At 35.6% G+C, this 20,859-nt stretch overlaps 1 protein-coding gene across 2 annotated transcripts in view; it reads right to left on the reverse strand.

Annotated features, from left to right (window-relative positions):
• Positions 1–20,859, reverse strand: part of NCAM2 (neural cell adhesion molecule 2) — a 595,057-nt gene that overhangs the window by 61,167 nt on the left and 513,031 nt on the right. For both annotated transcript variants that reach the window (XM_075542416.1, XM_075542417.1), the window contains exons 13-14: positions 9,011–9,130; positions 7,319–7,440 (exon numbers count right to left, since the gene is read on the reverse strand). In XM_075542416.1, the coding sequence (XP_075398531.1) occupies positions 7,319–7,440; positions 9,011–9,130 (242 nt within the window). The remainder of the gene's footprint in view (positions 1–7,318; positions 7,441–9,010; positions 9,131–20,859) is intronic.

Here is a 20,859-nt window from a genome sequence, read left to right on the forward strand (position 1 = left end):
AATAAGATATAGCTATGATGCCATAGCTAGTATTAAATTAGACTGACAATAGGAAAAATAATCATGTAAAAACTATTTTATTTATATAGAATTATATTGATACTGTGCATACTAAATATAGTATTGTACATACACTATTCTGCATTTAAAATAAGATTTTATATTTTTCATACATAACATAAACATAATATTTTGGTTTTCATTCTCCTTATATATAGTTTAGTCTTACAAAAATTCTTGCTAGAGAAGTTAATTTTCATGAAAATTCTGTAGAGACAAACAATTCTCTATTACTCCTGCTGTGCTATAATAAATTTTGTCTTTGTAATGGGTGAGTGAATTAAATCATGTGCTTTATTTCAGGAAAACACAATAATTTGTCAGTACTAGTGCATTTTACATCATAAATTTTATCTTCTCTCTATTATGATGTAACTGGTCTTGTCCTTTCTTCACTGAACCTCAGAAAGTAAGATTTCATGTCTGGTAGGAACCAAAGAGGAATATATTCCTCAATTACATTGTTCCTGGAATGTAGACCACATAGCCCTGTGCATAAAAATATGGGGCCAAAGAAGCAATCAAGTGAAAATGTTTAATGTTTCTTGGATAGATAGAATTGTGTGATATGTAATAAAAATCCCAGTTCTATACATGATCTCATTTGGGAAAGTACTTTCTTGGTTACATTAAAGATACCATATTATTATAGGTTTTGTATTCAAATATTTATTCTTAGATATAACCGTAACATGTTAACCAAGAAGGAAATCGGCAAAAATGGGAGATGAGAGATGCCAAAATTCATGAGACTAGGATTTCCCAGTAAACCCCAAATAAAGAGAAAGTCTTCCCCTATATTCAAATATGTGTGGGTTTCCCAAAATTGTACTTGTATCTATTTTGGTGTCATTCGTCAAGGCCTAGACCTCCTAAATATCAGGTCCAATTTCACTTGTAAGGAATATTCTAGCTATACGTCTTCCACAGAGATGTGCTCTTCCTTCGGCAGTCCAATACCCTTCCCGAACATAGTCATCCAATGCACAGTCCCCTAGGTGGTGTTTCCATTGCTGCTTCCCTGGACATTGATCGTGCATCCAAGGCAAAGGAAAGCCTTGGCAACCTCAATCTGCTTTTTACTTTTTTAATATTAGGCTTTCTGTTCTAGTAGCGAGGCTGTTCATTTCTTTACATTGGAAGTGGAATGCATATTGGATTGTGTAGTTTTCGATTTTCATCAGTAAGTACTTCCTAGTCTTGGCTTGCAGTAAGCATGGTAGTTGTATCATCTGCATATCAAAGGTCCATAAAGATTGGAGTCTTCCTCAAAAAAATTGTTTAACAGTCATACCCCTATCACTATTTAGGTTTAAGGGACAAGGTACCTTTAGGATTTGGGGTGGGGTAGAAAAGGGGTTATATACATATACATATATCACCCATCTCTAAGAAATGAAATTAATATGTTGTTAAACTCTCCATTTTTAATCCACAACATCCCCCCACTGTCTCAATTTCTGCTGCTGTCCCTGGCTTCCACATAACCATCAAGGACTTGTCTATTAATATATAGATCACATTTCTTCTTTGTTTTTATTTATAACAATGGAGATAATAAATATTTATCTCTGTATGACTGGCTGAATTTGCTAAGCATAATGTTCTCTAGTTTTGTCCATGTCTTGCAGTGTTTTAGAGAATTTTCGTTGTTTTTCATTGATGCATAAAATTTCCTAGTAGGAATACACCAGAGCTTGTTTATCCATTTCTCTGTAGTTGGGATTTTTGGTTGTTTCGAATATTTTGCCACAGGGGAAATTGCTGCAATGAGCCTAGGTATACATAGGTCTGTTTGTGGTGTATATTTTACTACTTTCAGGTATACACGCATGAATTAGAGCCTCCTCCAATCCTGATGCTGCACTCTTCCTCGCGTAGGCCAGCTTCTCAGATGATTTGCTCAGCACAGGAACTGGATAACGGTGTTGAGGCGGGATGACTAGAGAAACAACTTCAGTGACACTCACATATATGCACAAGAGTGAGCTCTAGAGCAAGGAAGCAAGTATATAACAACAGATCACCGCAGACCAGGCACTCAAGTCCTTAAGTCCGACACTAGTCCATAAATCACTTCTCAAACTCACGTCTCCACATGCACTGACCCCGATTGTAGGAAGATCAACTAGTGGCTGGAAATTCCTGTGGATGCAAAGCCAGTGGGAACAGGGCAGGGCTCCGACAGCTTCTGGGTCAGGGCAGAGAGAGGGGAAGGTTCCCCAGGCCCTCATTCCAGCAGGCCACTTGCCCAAGGTGAAGGTATCAGACGGACCTGATTGACAGGCCTGACTCCAGACAACCCTAGCTAGAAGTGTCTAACTGACATAAAATCATTTGACCACCACAATAAATATGGTCAAAGGATACAACGCTAACACACAGTACCTCCCTGTTTAACCTGCACAGCATTTTCTCTTTCTGGTAGAATGACTGCTTCTCCATTAGCATATTTACGTGTATTGGGAGTCCTGTTCTTTGAATGCTGTCCATTTTTTTATGATATTCATGATGTCGAATGTCTTTTCATATTCATTAAAACAAGCGCACATCATTCAGGTATTCTATGCTTCCATAAAAGATCTATCTCACATTAGCAATGATGTCTCTAATGTTATATCCTCTTCAGATTCCAGTTTGGATTTCTGGCATCTCCCTGTTGCAATGATTCAAAAATGGTCTTCAGCAAAATTTGACTGAATATTATTGATATTCAGTAATACTGTAATATTGTTAGATAATGTCTACATTCTGTTGAATCACCATTTATTGGAATAGACAATTATGGATTTTTTTCTCATTAGTCAGCCAAGTATCTATGTCCCAACTCTCTACAAATAGATGAAGGAACACTGACTGCTCCACTGAACCTTTGCAACTGGTTTTACTGAAACATTGCAACCGGTAGTCTGGGAATTTCTGAAGCTTTATTGTTCAACAGCGCCTTTGGTGCAGTCTGGATTTATGCCTTCAATTCCATCCATTTTTGATTATATGCTAACTCATACTATAGTTTATAGTACCCAATTCTTTTTAATACACTGATCCTTGGTGTGTGCCTTTTAAATTTTGTTTTTATTCTCCATATTTTTCTATATTCTTTTGACACTTTTTGTATCACCTAATACCTTACCCATAGAAACCCTCAATATTGAAACTGAAGACTTGAATTTGTTCTTCAATTCTTTCAGCTTGAGGTACTCTGAGTGTGTTCTCTGGACTGTCTAACTCCAGGTCTTTGAGTATTTCATTATCCAGACGTTACTTTGTCTTCTCATGCTACCCGTTGAATTTTTCCATTCAACTCTTTCACCTCATCTTTGCTGTTTTTTCTAGTCATGTTAGGTTCCCTGAGTCCAGGGGCAAATTTCTTAATTGTTTCTCAATCCAGTTTGGTCTTTTATTTCTTTCCTTTCTAATGATATTTTCCTTTCATCGTGTTTAATATTCTTGATATCATCCCACAAATCCAATGATCTTCAGTCATTAATATTGAATGCACTGAATTTGTTCTTGAGACAATTTGTTACCTCAGATAGGACATACTCAAGGCATTTTGACTCTCATGGACTTATTTTCAATTCTTCAGCTTCAGTTGAATTTGTGTGTAAGCAATATTCCATACATAGTCTATATGGCTATAGACTATAATATGTCTATTCCTAATATATAGTCTATAATATGTCTATTTCATACATAGTCAGATCCTGGTTCTTTTTGGCTAATTATAATGAATTTTGCCATAGTCTCTTCCCAGATATAACTAGTCAATCACTGCATTTTTTCTAGTGAAGTCCACACGTGTAGTTGCTGTTTATATTATATTATTAAAATGTATATATTTTCAGTGAATAAATGGTTGATGTTGCAAAATTCTCTCATGCGATCTGCAGGCTTCTTTCTATCGCCAAGACTATATCTTCCAAATGTTGATCATTTTTCATTCCAACATTCATATTCCAATCACAGAGAAGTATATTGTTTGTAAATTTTATCAACTTCAGGCCACAGAAGTTAATAGAATTGGTTATTATTTTCATATTTGGCTTTCGTGGCTGCTGGGTAAATTTGAATCTGATATTCCTTATAACTGTATGGATGTTATCCTATCATTGAAAGCATTGTGCTTTTAAATATCTTAAAATGTTCACATTGATGATGAATGTATACCACTGCTCTCCAATTTGTAATTTATTTGTGGTATATTAGACTATGACTGTCCAATTTAAAATGTCCAATGCCAGTCCATTTCAGATTATTGACACTGATATATCAATTTTATGCAGTCCTTTTAAGTTTTGCTTCTATGAAATGTTCCTGTATTCATACTATACACATTCAGTGCTCCAAACTTTAATGGGTATTGTCAGTGGTTTCTTCTCACTTTGGTCATGCTGTACCAAAAAACTGAATGTACCATAAATGTCATTAATTAGAGACTGTAAAAATGTAGTGCATACGCCTAAATTAGGTTTCAAGTTATTTAATTTTAGACATCAATGTATTAAGTAGTTTATAATAATATATAAAGAAGATGCTCAACACTTTTGAAATAGTTAATATTGCATCAGAATATTAAGGAAAACCATGTTATAATTATGTTATACAAAATATTTTGCATATATAAATTTGTTAATATGAAATATATAATTTCCCCCCTTTTTCCGCTAATATTTCTTTCAAATAATTTTATTAGGATCTAATCCAGACATCATACCATGCCACAGTTTCATTATATCAAGCAGGGTTTTCCAATCATTACCACAATAAATATAAAACCATGTCTTCTTGTTCTCCTTGATCTCAGCTCCCCAGACCACCACCCCCCACTCCCTTTCCATACCCCCAGAAATCCTTAATCTAGTTATTGTCTCTATAGATTCCTCCATCTTGTGCTTTATATACTGAAAAACATAGAAAGATGCGTAACAGAGAATCAAGAAAGTTACCAGCAATGATAAAATACAACAAAGATAAACACCTAAATGATAAAAACACAGCAAATATTAAAAAACTAGATTGAGCACAAAGTGAATCAAAAAGGAGACAGCAAGGTTTTAACTATTCAAGTCAGAATTGTCATTTTAATCTACTATGGCCATTTCTAAAATACTCTCCGTCAGACACCCCGGTAATTCCCATCCTCCATTATGGTCAGAGAGAAACCACTGGCGGCTTAGTGCATGTACAGATACCGCACACATCTTTGGGCTTCCACTGTCCCCCACAGCCTTCTGCTTTCCAGAATATCACAGCGTAAGCTCGGACACTATTCCTTCTTTTGAGTTTGTTGATATAATTTGCAATCTTTGGATCACAGATGTTGGGTACTTCTGTCATGGAATATAATTTCTTGAGAAAAATGTGAAGAAAAAGAATCCATTTTGAGATCAGCTACGATTGGGCTACAGTAGTATAAAGGGTTTGAAATCACCCAGCAATATTGAAATTGGTAAACCTGGAAATCTACTTTCCTTATCATGACAATCAAGAAGAATATAGGGGGATGTAGTAGTGTTTAACACACGGGGTCCTCAAAATTTGAATCGACTAGTTAGGAACTAAGGAGACACCACACTATTTTAATGTGTGGCATTAAAACATGCACATAAGTGGGAATAATTTGAGATGCCTGAGCTGGGAGAGTTCTTTGATGGGTTGGTATAATCTCAACAGCCAGACTCTGATTCAGCCCCAACTGCTGCAAAACTGTTTACATTCTTACATCCTTACCTTTGATCAAATCAACCCTACTCTTTAAGGCTTCCTTAGTTCCCACAAACGAAGAAAAAGATCCCTTTGTTTGATGAATTGTAAATTTTTAAAGTGTATGAGCCAAAGCATCATCTTTCATCTTTCCTTCTGTACACTGTAGTAAATGGAAATGATGAGTTACTTTGCAAATACTGGTCTAGTCAGGGGGCCCGGTGCCACTTAGTTGATTTGGATTCACAGCAAGACTCCAACTGCATCTATGAGACTTTCTAGACTGACGTGTTCAGTATAACAGATGACAACGTTCTCTCTCTCTCTCTCTCTCTCTCTCTCTCTCTCTCTCTCTCTCTCTCTCTCTCTCTCTCTCTCACACACACACACACACACACACACACACACACACCAAAAAACCCCAAAGCAACACGAAACAGTTAGGCTGACTGGGCAACCTTTCAATCAGCAGGAAAGTGTCACCAGGGATCGTTTTCCCCGCGTGCCTAAAATTCCATTATTGAACCAGTATTCCCTGCTAAGATATGGTTGTTTTAAGAAGCATCACGCAGTAACTGAAGTTCAGTCAATTATAACATGTGTGAGTTCACTCCATGAATTACTTCTATTTTGATATTAAAAATACTTTTTTCTGGTAAGTGTTTAGTATACTTTTTGAATGCTTGGTTGGATTTGGCAGGGATAAGAGAAGGCAAGGTTGTGAAGGAATTGAGAAGGACCTATAAAGTTATCTTACTGTGAGGGAAAATACAGTTATTGGTGAATAGGAGGTACCTAAAGGCTGTTGAAGTTTTTATTTAAAAGTCTAATGAAAGAAGGAGATTAACAGTAGATAAAGTTTGTGCTTCAATTTTTGTCTAAAATGGAGTTTACCTACCTTTTGGAATTTATCATATTAGGTGTATGCAAAATTACATTTTAATCATGACCAGTATATAAAGGCTATACAATTTTACTAGTCTTATTAAGCTTCCTACTGATAGTGGTATTGATATTGACTTATGATGACCCCATGTGTTCCAGAGTAGAACGGTCCACACTAGGTACATCACTGGCTGGTTTGGGGTAAGTAGTTCTCCACATCTTTCTTTCCAGAGGTGTCTATGCAATAAAAACCCGTAACAGTGCAGTTTGAAGACAAAGTCTTTAGCCATTTGGGCTATTTTTTGACTACAATATTAGAGATATATTTAAAATAAATCACTTGTTAATGATTTATTAGGGATTAATGATCGATTTATCATTATTTTGTTAATGATTTATTAGCAAAACCCATAAATTGTAAGATATGAAAAGAGACAGATAAAATGCAATTGCTGTCATTTAATGAAGTGAACAATTACATTAGACATGACTAGAGGATTTGTGTTATATCTCATGTAGTTCTTTAGAAAGGGAATGTGAAGATTTATAGTTCACTTTCAGGTTAACTATAGACATTGAAATATGTCTATGTGTCACAGAACTCACCATATGTCTTCAATAGATTTTAAAACACTGGCTGCCATATGAAAATAAGTGGGGTACTTACACTTCGATATTTTACAATATATTCCAGAATAGGGGCGCCCCCATCATCTTGTTTGGTAATGCTGAGTTTAAAGCTCTTCCCACTGCTTGGCTGTCCGTGGATGGATGGCGGACTTGGTTCACCTAAATATTCAATACAACGTTTTTCTTAGTTGCATACAATGTAGATGTCTACAGAAACTAGATTTTTATAAAAAGAACAGTGTCATGTAGTCAAAAGGCATGAAGCTCTCTCTTGATTTATTATTTCTTATGACATTTTGATGTGATATAATCTAGGACTTTCCTCTTTCTCATCTAAAAAACAGTTACAATAAAAAAAGTTGAAGTATCATCCCCAAATTGTAACATCACAGGCCAGAAGATTTTATATGAGGATCAAATGCTCTTACTACTGTTCAGCTGTCCAAGTCAATAAAAAAACACACACACAAAAAAAACACTGTTTTTATTTTGGTACTCTAAAAGTATATTTGTATTATTATTATATTATCCCCATGAATGTAAACACACTAAAATTAATTATCTAGGTTATATAACAACTTGGGAAGATAACTGCATAACAATTATAAGCATTTATGTGACAATCTATTTGAATACAAATTTTGTAAGTTCCAACACTATCAAACAATGCTTTGATTATTTTTCTTCTTGCTACTGAAATTACTTGCCTTTGGTGTTTTCACAGACATAGAGGTGATTTAATTTAAAAGGTGCTTTCAATATTTTAAATGCAATAGGTGTGTACAGAAATGTGGATGGGAAGGGCACCATCCGGGTTTGGAAATTTGGAATAAGAGCTACTGGCTGTGTGGCACTGACATGGTGTTGCTGTGCACAGCCTTCTGATTTACTTTATAATTATTTCTTCATCCATTTGGAAGTTGGGTTAGGAAAAAATACTCAGAAAGTAGGATTATGAGTCAATATTTACTTAATGATAAAATAACAAGGGCCCACAAAAGCTTTGAGGGTGGAGAAAAGAGAACATTTCACAGATTTGATGAGGACAAAGAAAATTGGCAACATATCAAAAGTGTTTCAGTTTATTGTTGTCCCTTTTATTGTCCTGGCCTATACATATAATGGCCCAAAAAAGAAGTATTTTCTCATTCATCATAATTCATACAACAGAAGGAAGAAATAAGGCTTTTAAAATTAATCTTAACTGCAGCACAGTACGTCAACTGACTATACAGTACCCAATGCAAAATGATCACAAAAAATAAGATGTTATTTTCCTTCAGAAAGTGTTGTAATGGATTAATTTATTACTTCTACTTTTCTATTATTAGAGACTTTATTTTTCATTTTAGGAAAAGAAGATCGTAACGTCCCAGCAAAATCACAGTGTATTTGGCATATCACATAGACCTTTGCCCATTGCTCCACAGAACAGAATCTAAGCTCGACAATCATCTTGATCAAACTCTGCATAACTAGGGTGCCTCTGGGCTGGGACATATTCCTGAAGCAAGTTCTACTGTCAGAATTTCAGAGCATGTATTCTCTTTTCCTTGTCTGGAGTTAAAATATTCTCTTAATCTGAGATGCTGCCAACTTCAGAAGCTATTTCAATGAAGACATAATTCACTTTCCCAAGTGTTGACACTTTCCCTTGCGTTTTGAAATTCTTTTTAAATTTGAAGTAAAGAGAATGTCAACAAAGAGCACAATAGAAAAGACTACTTACGAACTGGAAGCGTTTGGAAGATTTCTATTTTACTATAATCGCCTTGCCCTTTTCCGTTTACCGCAGCGACTCTGATTTCATAGGTGGTATTTGGTTCCAGGTTGTTCAAAACAACCATTGCTAGAAGAAAAAGGAAATATTACATATGTGTGTGTGTGTGGGGGGGTGTTACAATGCATTTTAATAAGAAAAACAGATCAAGACATTGTAATGCTGAGTGAATAATTTCATTGTCAAGCTTTTCATGAAATAAATGCCTGTGAAAAAAGGGAAGTCGATTTAAGAAGAGAAGGATTGGAGAATAGTCTTCTTCACCAGAATTCCAGTTTTTAATCCTAGGTGGTAACTTTCAAAAAAGGGAAGTGATAGCTTCCTTTATTAGATTTATAATCCTATGGGAGAAAGCAAAATATTCATTCTCATCTTTTTAGTAAGTATTAAGTAAGAAAATATGCATGGAATATTTTCCAGAGCACTCTTTCAGAACTATAAATGGATTTATTTTGTTCTTTTATGTTTATTAAAAGGAACGATGGGATTAGATATTTATAAACCACTGGCTTCCAATGGGTGTATCAAAGTTTCCCAACTTGAATATGAAGCAGAAGTACACAATTTATTCTGTAATCCCAAATGCAATCATCAAATTATTTTTAATGATAGCTTAAAGTTTGGCATTTCTTTCCCTAAAATTTTCATTTAAATTACTTTCTGTACAAGACTCAGATTTAAACGGACACATTCAAAAGAACACAGCCTGAGAAGGACAGGGAGGGGGAGTCATCAGCAGCCTCTGGGTCAGGTTAACCTCTGAGGTTTCCCTGAGAATTTCAGATGTAACTATACATTTCAAATATTCAGAAATTCCTCTGTTAATGTTAAAAATGTACAATAGTTGCTTTTTCATTACTCCTTTTTCCTACACACACACACGCACACACACACACACAGTTAAACAAAAAAGCAATAAATGTGAACATCAAAGTCTCTTGTGGGAAATATTGGAAGGTATGCATAATTTTCATTATAAATTGAAGTCAACTATTCAATTCCCAATCAAAGGACATAGATAAATAAGAGGATTTGTATTTGGTTTTACATGAGTCATAATTGAAGAAGGTATCTATTAAGTGTAATTTCAATATAATTTTTCATATTTTATTTCTGAACTTTATAAAAGATAAAAATAGATAATATCTTAAGTTTCACAATATAAATATAATTAATACATTGATATTTAAACTTCTATTTGTTCCATTATTGTCCCCATATTTCTCATCATCTCCTTTATTTATCTTTTATATTATAATCTTAAAGTTTCAAGAGACTACAAGTTAAACTCTATAAAAGAAAAGAAAGTTCCCAAATGCAACATCAAGTTTTTCTAGTCTAAATTACAGAATTTTGAAAATAGATGAAAGAGCTAACAGCTGATAAGTTATATAATAAAAATACATAGTCCAAATATCATCAAGATGGCACTTAGACATTCCAAAAAGCATTGAAAAAAATGTAATTCCAACTGAAAACGTTCTCATTTAGATTTTAACTACAGTTTTTCTACATTATAAGCAACCCAGCTTTTAACACTGTGTATCGCTTTGTGAAAATGTCATAATGTAAAACATGATGTCAGCGCTAAGGGGAGTCAAGTGGGAAAAGACCGATTGTCTTCCAGCTGGAGCCTTGGAGGATAAAGGGGAAAACTGAACCTTTCATTAACCGATTTCCATCAAGCTAGCAACACTGGAGCACTTTCAGATAACCCAGACCCAGCTTCTGACCAGGAGCAGATGCATGTTTACTGTCCTAATGTCAGCCTTGGAAAACGAGTACAATGGAAGGAACAACGTGCTCCTCGGGTTCTCTATGGAAGGCACGAAATCATGCTACGTTTATCAGTTAACATACAAAGAAGTTGTAAATATTTTCCCTGTGCTACCAGACTCCATCTCTTGCTCTGCAAACCACACAGTTAAGTGAGCCTGGTGCCAGATGAGGTCGGACAAAGCTTACTGGCTCCTCTGAGTGCGGATGTCATTCCAATCCCGGGACTAGTGCTGCTGCTGCTGCCCAGGCAAGGGGGCATGGCCACTGCCGACGGCGCCTTCTTTAGTGTGGGAGAGAAAGAAACTTCTCTCTTGGTACAGCCAAACTGACTCCTAATTGATACGCTATGCATTTTTTAAAACACCAAACATCTAGAGAAGTATAAAGAAGTAGAGTGGAAGATTCTTGAGACTGTTAATCCTACAAAGGAAATTGATCTAGACTATCATAGTTCTGTTAGAATCAATTCAATGTCACTGAATGAGTAATCTTATTTGGAAAAGGAAAATAAAGTCTTAAAATTCTGGGGAAAATAAGAAATAAACTTCTGTACACTGCACAGTAAGTTCTACTGAAGTTTCATCATGATGTATCAATTTAATTAGTTGATTCAACTCCTAAATTACAAAAATAAAGTAAAACAGGCCAAATAGTCTGCAGATATTAAAACTTAATTAGCGTGTGTTGATTCTCTAGGGCTCCTGTTAGTTTGAATTGTTTCACTCAAAATTATATATTGATGTTGAATCCATTGGTGGGATTTAACCAGTTTGCACCAGTTCAGCAAACCGATAATTAGTTTTTTGTGAGTTCAGCAAACTGGTTGGTAAAATGGAACTTGTAATCAGAGTTTTCTCTAAAGTGAGCAGGTGAACAGCTACCCAGTGTGGAAATCACAAGTTTACATTATTTGCTCATTATTAATATTCATCTGCACAACAGTGTATTCTAGACACCTTAATGTTCATTCCATCCATAGGTATAAAAAGTAGATGGAATTAGGCTTGTACTATTTGTTCATTTCTTAAAATTGTTATACTTTTTATGAACTACTATATTTTTATTCCATTGCAATTATTAATTCTGTAAAGAAACATATAAAGTAAGAAAATTTGCCAACCAGCCAAAAGATGATGCGCTGTCATTTGTTTACGCTTTGGGATATGCCCCGATTCCCTTGCAATATTATGCATGCACTGGTATTCCTCATCAGTAAAACCAATAGACGGTGGGACACAGGGAACCAATAGAAACATAAGGAGCCATATGAAAAAATGTCGATGGATTAATTATTTTAGAAGCCTTCAACAATATAAAATTTGTGGAAAACAATCAATTTGTCAGACTTCCTCCGCAAAACTTTGAGAGAACGTTGTAATGAGTTTGAAAAAACTAAAGGATTGTTGACATTCAAAAGCAAGTTGTAGACCATAGATACGAATAAATTAATTTTCTGAAGATTTTGGAGCCATATTAATGAAAAATAGAAGAAGTATGTTTTCTATGAAAATCAATTGAAGAACAATTGCTCACAGTTAATGATTTTAATTGCCAAATTAATATTTACGATGATCAAGATTTCATGGAAACCATTCTACAAAATTCCCAGAATTAGGCAATTCCTAATAGTGTTCAAAGCGGTAAAAATATTATTAGAACAATTGCAGTAAATTCACCAAAAGTGGAAATGGGCTCTTTCAAAGGTGAACATCGTAGGGTCATAGAAGAGAAGTCACCTGTTTTTAATTTATCAAGCACAATAACTATTGTCTAATTGGTCTACGGGAATAGGACCCTATTCCTACAGTGGAAAGATGGTTAAGGATAGGTCACACATCCAATGATGGTCAGATAAAAGTGCAGGATATTGCTAGTGACAATGCCAATCAAGAAGAATCATGAAAATATTTCAACAACAGTTTTATTGTTTTGTCCGTTAATATTTAATATATTTCATTAATATTGTAAAACTCATAACGTAGCATAGTGCTGTGTACCACTTTTATCATTAGTATTTAAGTATTAACTATGAAATAATAGACTACCTTTCAATATATTGTTTTTTAAAACTTAAAATGGTTATTAGAACTGTGAACTCATTGATGAATTGTTTTAATCCCAACACTGCCTGGACCCATGTCCGAATGTGTGTAATCCTGTTTCAAAATAGAGTCATTGAAGGTGTTGTCAGTTATGTTACACTGGAGTAGGGCAGGTCCTAATGCAATATGACAGTTAGCCTTATAAGAGGGAAGACATGCAAAGAAAGAATGAAAAAAGAACAATAACAATTATTGATGCTTCACAGGCTCCTGGAGCTACTAGGACCCACAAGAAAGCAATGGAAAGAGATGCTCTCCCAAAGCTTCATAAGGAATCAAAGGGTTGAAACTTCCCTCAGAATCCTTGTCTCCAGCATCTACAGCGATAAATTCTGTTCTTATACATTATCCGGTTTGTGGTGTTCTTTTCATGACAGCCCTACAATACCGTTATAGACCATAATGTTCTTATATTATTAATAATTTGTCAGGTAGTACACACCTGATGTGAAATGAGAACATAAAAGAAAACACTTGCAAGATATTGTCAAGCTGCAAGAACTTATAGGAAGGGGGTTACTTTAGACTTGACAAAAGCATGTGGTCCTTGCTCTCTTTTCATCAGTGTTCAGGATCCAGTAGTTTCTATACTGATTATGTCTCTCACATTGTAAATAATGACACTGAATTTAAATGCCACAGGAATAAAAATATAAAAGAAATAAAGAGATTAAAATGTGATCTGTAAAATGATATCGTATGCATCAACTATCTAGGCAATGTTTAGTTATGAATACAAAAAAACAAACAAGCCCCAAACACCTCACTGCCCCTAAATCAATTCCAGCCAGTAGCAACCTACTCCTTGTAGTTCTACTACAAGTAACAGCTCCTTGTGTTTCCAGAGCGATACATCTTTACAGCATCAGAACGTGTTCTATTACCCGAAGAGCAGGCGGTGGGTTCAAATTGCTGATTTTAGGGCTCGCAACCCTACACTCTGCCACCAGGGCTCCGTCTTTATTTTTCTAATTATGGATAGGCTGTGAAATGATACATATAAGGCATAGCTCAAAGACGAATCATCTATAATACTGTAGGGGCGATATTCTATATTTGAGGTATACAGTAGAACCCTGGTATGCGACCACATCAGTACTTGACATAATTGGATTTTGACATGAAATTTCAAGAAAATTTCGCATCAGAGCTTGAACAAAACATTGGAATCTGACCGAATGCACGTGATTTTCTTAAACAAAAGCAGTTTGTGTCTCGGTCACTCTGCATTAGTTGGCGTTATTACTACATGTTGTTTAAACCTTTTGTGGCTGTGTTCCTAGTGTCTTGCTATAATTTTCTTAGTTTTTGTGACTTTTTGTACTGTTTTCAGATAAAAAAAAACATGGTTCCTAAGAAAGAGTTGTTCGAGAAGAATCATCATGATAAAGAACTGGTTAACCATTTTATTGATGTGTGGATGAGAATTTTCTAAACCCTTTTAGAAACCGTTAAGGAAAAGCGAGCAGCAGACCACATTAGAGAGATTATTTTTAGAAAAAGCCAGCCAGGTGAAAAAAGGCAAATGAGGGGGAAAACTCCTGAAATGCAGATGTCAGTTGATTTTATGGAAGGGGATTCACCTTCCAAAAGATGGCTCGCTCTCCATCCCTCCTCTCCACATGGGTGTCCACAGATCCAGATCCTCATCAATCTCAAGGTATGGGCCATACTGCTGTTAAAAAACTATTTAAATGTTGTTTCTTCTTGAAATTATATTATTTAACTCTGAACTTATTTAATTTGAAATTTCTGTGTAACGTTTTGTATAAAAAGGCAAGGTTAGGGTAAAAACTTGGTGGTCAAGAATGGATTCATCCATTCGCAGGTATTTCTTATGGGAAAAAATGATTCGGAACTCAATTGCACTGCATCTGGATGCTCCTTCTAGAATGGATCCGCATCGAGCTCCAGGGTTCTACTGTATTTACTTCTAAAGGGCAGTTATGATTTACACTGGTAATCCATATGGTTAGTGTGCTACATCATAACATTTGAGATATTACTCTAGAACTTTCTATTTATGCAAGCTAGTTTTGTTTGTGACAGAACGCTCCATAATTCTTTGATATGGATAAGTGTTTGCAACATTATTTGAAGAGTGTGAGGCATGCCATAAGTTAATATGAATGTTACAGTCACTAGTAATATCTACACCCAATGTTTTGTTTTGAAGAAGCTGAAGACACATATTCCAATTTAAAGCAAGTATGTTAATTGATATACACCCACATATTAAATTCAACTCAGATATAGGAAAAGGCACATTTTAGATACAATTTCATTACTCTATTCTTTATCATGCTTGGTTCAAAGTAGATAACTATACAGCTACCAAAGATTCAGCAAATATTCCTAAAGCAAATAGTAAAAGGACAGTTATAATTTAGATTTAATACTACTATCAATTACAATACCAACAAAATGCAAATCCACATTTTATATGAAATAGCCAAGTATATCATGGAATTCTTCGTCTAACTTGGATCCGTTGGACCATTTCCTTCGAACATTTCAATGACACTATCATAAACTCTGCGTGTCCCATTGTTTCTTCCCAAACCCAGTGAAAGCCAAGGCCATGGAGTCAATTCAGACTCACAGTGACCGCAGATCAGAAGTGCTCAGGAAGGTGTAGGAGACTATCAATCTTCAGAGCAGGGGGTCTCACCTTTCTGCCTTGTCCTGGCTGGCGGCTTTCATTCCCCACAATGGGCTACAGTCAAACACTTACCTCAGGCTCCTTTAACACAAGTGATGACCCTGTGGTCACTTTAAAATGCATTTACCTCACGTTTCCCCATCTTTCTTTTCTGAGTGTCAACCCTCTCCCATGTGTTGCCTTTTAACTCCGAGCACTCTGTGGCGTCAGAATAGCAAGGTAAAAACCACAGTCTGAGGATCACCACAATGCTAAGCTGAGAGCTGAAGTGGATAAAGGGAGACCTTATAGCTGACATTTAAAATTATAGGAGAAAGGTGTGAAAATAAACCTATTGATGCAAGTTTCATAAAGTTTATATACAAGCAGTCAGTCTGTTTTTAAGTTCCGTTTTTGAGTCTGAGTATAAAGGATTTGTATAATAACCCTCATTGTGAGGCTTATTAACATTCCATGAACCTAAACATTATTGAGGGGAATAGAAAGGACGTCGTACAATGGGACACAATTAAAGAGAGGGGAAGCAATAGAGAAGCAGGGAGGCAGAGCCAGGATCTGCAATTTGACTTGCCTTTCTGAAGTGAGAGGATATCCTACATAATTTACTGGCACATTACCAAACACAGGGTTTTTGAACACCCGAAGAGGGGCCTGAAAGCAAATCACCACTTGAAAAACAAATGACTGTGTAGTCACTTTATAATCGACCGCTACTGTACACTATGAAGTCAGCTAATGCCAGATTTTCTTTCCCGTGATGTGTTCACACAATAGAGTAAGCGCACCACAAACCGAGGTGTGGGATGGCTTCTTCCTCTGTAATTAAATCGAAATTCAAATGTAAAGATTAGGTGAATGCAGATCTGGATTAGAAAGTACTAAAAGTTCTCTAAGGACAAATGGCATAAATGCAAGTACTTTATATCTGGCTGTCTTCAGTCAGCATGATTTGGAAATAAACATATAAAATTATTTGGAAAGTTATAAACAATCATGAATGCTTTTCTTCATAGGACAGTGTATAGAATATGTCCTATAAGTAATCTGGTTTATCTCACTAATTTAATGTTTTTATATGATATGCATATAATTGACTTTCATAAATGATCCTTTGATTACATGACTAATAATGGAAAATCATAGAAACATCTTGAGATGTATTCAAATAATTATATTTAAACTGTTCATTGACCTGAAAATATTTCGGTTGTATTATAAGTGGTGGAATAATATTAAAGAGGAAAACTTGAAAATGCATTAATTTATAAGAAGGCAATTAGACATTATTAAGGGAAGCTGAAGAAAATGTTTTTGTTTCATCGGATAAGTATGGCAAATCTTTTCTCCTGGGCTGCCAAGAAAAGTAGAGGCAACAGAATATTTACAATCCTTAGGGAAAAATACATTGTATATTTGCTAACTAATTAGTCTGAGAAAAATTCTAATATGAGATTGAATGTAACCATCCTCTCTTTAATATCATATACTCTAAATCTCTCTACGAGATTTTCCTGTATTTCATTGGAATAGAGAAGGAATTCTTTGACAGATATCTGCTATATAAAGTGGCACTGGCTCATTATCAGGAACTGCAAGGAATATCAGCCAGCCAAGGGAAATGAAACAGCGTGGTTAGGTAAGCAACAGTGACTATTCCCTTTTACATTGTGGTCAGTCTCCTCAAACAAATCTGAAATAAAACAATGAAGTTCATAAAGTTATGATGTAAAATGCAGTCTTTGCTCTCTAACAAATATTAAAGCAAGAACAAATATTTTTTATGCAAGAAAATATTCAAGCTCCCTTTTGTAGCAGTTTGCAATAGACTTGATTAATATTAAGTGATTTTTATTCATTCTATTCATACTGTAAAATTGCTTAATACTTCAGTTACTCTGCACACATATGGCTTCAAGGACACTTACTACAACAAAGTGTCTTTATGTTTTCTGAAAAAGCTTTTGTATGTAATCATCTCAGATCACATGCACTTCATTTAAAAAATATTTTTGCAATTTACAATGCGTTCCCAATTTACATTCGTTGCAATGGAGAATAAATCGCCTTTTTTACAAAGTAGAGAGAGGATGAGTCAAAGCATAAAACCTGTATAAAACCTGAACCAAACTCACTGCCATGGAGTCGGTGCCAACCCATAGCGATCCTGTTGGATGGCCTGAAACTGCCTCTGGGCTTCTGAGGCTAACTCCTTGGGGGAGCAGCAGCCTCGGCTTTCTTCTGGAAACCTGTATCATATGGTCCCTGCTGCTGTTAGGTGCCACCATCCATCCTGAGTCACAGTGTCCCTGTCCACAAAAGAATGAAACGCTGCCCTGTTTGGAGTCATTCTCACCAACGCTGTTATATTTGAGCCCATTGTTTAGCCATCGTGTCACTAACTCCTTAAAAGCCTTCCTCGCTGAGCTTCTGATTCCCCAGTCACGAAGATTTTGTCCCCCTCGCCACCCCCTGCATCCAGGGACTGGTCTCTCCCAATAGCATATCCTAACTCTCTGAGAAGGAGCGTCACCATCCTCACTGCCCAGAGGAACTCTGTTTGCGCTTCTTCCAAGACAAATGGGTTTGTTCCTCTGGCAGTCCTCGTGACTTCAAACTTCTTGGCCACACCACCATTTGAATGCGTCCATTCCTCTTCCTGCAGGCTTCCCTCTTTAAAGTCTAAATTTAGCCTGGATACGAAGTGATTCGGAAATAACATGGCATGTGTCAGTCACGTCCTAGTTCTCAACGTGAAATCCTGGCTTTGGGCATAAATAACCTGTCCTGGAGCATCTGCCCCAGTGGCTCTGACAGAAACCATTTGGAGGCTGGCACAGAGCAAGCCTGGGTTTCCTTTTTCTGTACACAGGTATTTTGTGAGCCAGAACGAACTCCTAACAACCAGAAAAATATACTACATCCATATCAATTTATCAATGCATCAGAATTGTATTATCAATTTCCGATGGAAACTTTTGGTAAATTTTTTCATTTCTTCAGACTACCTTTAGTGGTTAATTTAAGTGATGACTGGATTTGTATTGACTGGTTTACTTTATCCTATCCGAGAAAGCACTGGACTTCACGATATGTATCTGGATAGGTTCTTTTTGATGATGAATGCAATACCATTCCTCTTGAATCTGTCATTTCTGTTACAGTAAACTATATGATTTCCTCATTAAATGTGACAATTCTATGTCATTTCAGGTAATTTAAATATATTATGCATTCCTTTTCATTTTTGACCACCTCCAATATTCCTAGAATCTTTTTTGGTGAATTCCAAATTTCAATTACTAATAGATACTTCCAGCTGCCTCTTCTCACTTTGATTCAGGCCAACCAGCAAATGAAGGTCCGACAAGCTTTACTCCATTCATGTTATTATGGTCAACTCTATTTTGTGAAGACCCCTGCCAATATTTTGAGTTGCTTCTGACCTAAGGGGTTCATCTGTCAGGATCTCTGACAATGCTTTGCTTTTATTCATGACTCTTTAAGTATCTGACAATGCTTCCCTGTTTACCATTAGATTTTCCATGTTTAATACCTCTGAAGTAAATAGTCCAATCCTCTTCCAGAGTATGCACTTAGTTTGGGTGACACTGCTGGTTTTAGAAATACCAGTGACATGGCTTCCAATATCAGAGCAACACACCAGTCACCACAATTCTTCAAACTCACAAAAAGTGATACCTATGTTCACATAAGATATTAATGTAAAATTAGTTCAATTTACGTATCTTAGTCTTAGGAGTCAATCAGTGTATATGGAAATAATAATAAAATAATCATTTCCAAACAAATTTTCTAAAGTCTAAACTGTAGGCCTGTAGTAGGGAAATAAAAAAGCATGAATTTTTAAATTATGGTATATCGTGATTAAAATAGAGAACGACTTATTCTTCATTCATAAAGCAGTTGAGTTTTCAAATATTTCAAACCATGTGTGTATTGTTTTCAATTAAAAGATATAATCTTATTTTCTGGTTATTTAACTTAATTATGTATTTATATACTTAAACTAAGCCATATAAGTTCATGCTGACAACCTTTCTAGATTTCCAGCACTCTAAGATGGATATCAATGGGTATTTTTTCGGTGTTGCTCATGGAAACATTCTGATCTGGATAAAAACGCAATGATGAGGGATTTGGAAGAAATTCAGATCAGATAATGTGATTAATGAGGACTGTGATTATGATTCTGAGGCCTTCCATTGTAGAAAAGGGCCACATCGTTTTCACATGTGCTGCACATGTGCTGAAACTATATTATTATTTTGTTGTACAATTCTAATCCTAAAGCAAACAGTATATGTAAGGGAATTCAATTTCCAAATAATAATGGTCTTGTCCAGTCCTTTCATTGTTTACTACTATGTAACACACCAGACCACAGAGACAGCCCAAAGATACAGTGGAGCTTCAGAAAAACGTTTTACAGAGAAATGCCCTAAGTGAAACAATGGCTAAGGTTTTGCTTTAGTAAACATTTTAATTTTTTCTCAAGGAAGTTCTATTTCTATTTCTTTGGAATTATAATGTAATTGAAAATCTCTCTGAGATAGCTCATTCATTTCCTAACTAATCTTGGTATTTTCATTAAAAAACAAGCTCCACTCCTAACAACTCCCAACGTTCCTACAGAAGGTTCATAAGACTCTAACCTTTCCAAGAATAAAGTGTTTCATCTGTATCATATGGAGTGGCTCAGTGGTTCCTCCATTGGTTCCAATAAACTATTTGCTATGTCCCAACAAAATACAGAAAACTAAAGAAAATACCCTAAAGATATTTGGAACTTTAATATTTCTGTTTATTCTTTATTTTTATGTTGAAAACTAACTTCCCCAACCAAACCGAACTCACTGCCATCCAGTGGGTGCTGACTCACAGTGACCCCCCTGGCGGGTATCTGAGACTGTAATTGTTTGCAGTCATTCTGAGACTGCAGAAAGTCAATTCTTTCTTCCAGGGAGCTGCTGGTGGTTTCAAATTGCCAACCATGCAGATCACAGTGCAATGCATAACCACTATACCACACCACCAGGGGTCCTTAATACTAAAATATTCATTTTTAATAGTTCAATTTTAAGTAGCTCTCCTACATTTGCATGAATCTATGATAAGAACAAACAATCAAACAGACGATTGGCTATCATAGCTATTCCAACTACTAGTGACCCTATAGGACAGGGTAGACTTGCCCTGTGGGTTTCCAAGACTATAACTTTTTCTACAGGACTAGA

This window comes from Tenrec ecaudatus, chromosome 2 (genome assembly GCF_050624435.1).
Source record: "Tenrec ecaudatus isolate mTenEca1 chromosome 2, mTenEca1.hap1, whole genome shotgun sequence".
Classification (NCBI taxonomy): Eukaryota; Metazoa; Chordata; class Mammalia; order Afrosoricida; family Tenrecidae; genus Tenrec; species Tenrec ecaudatus.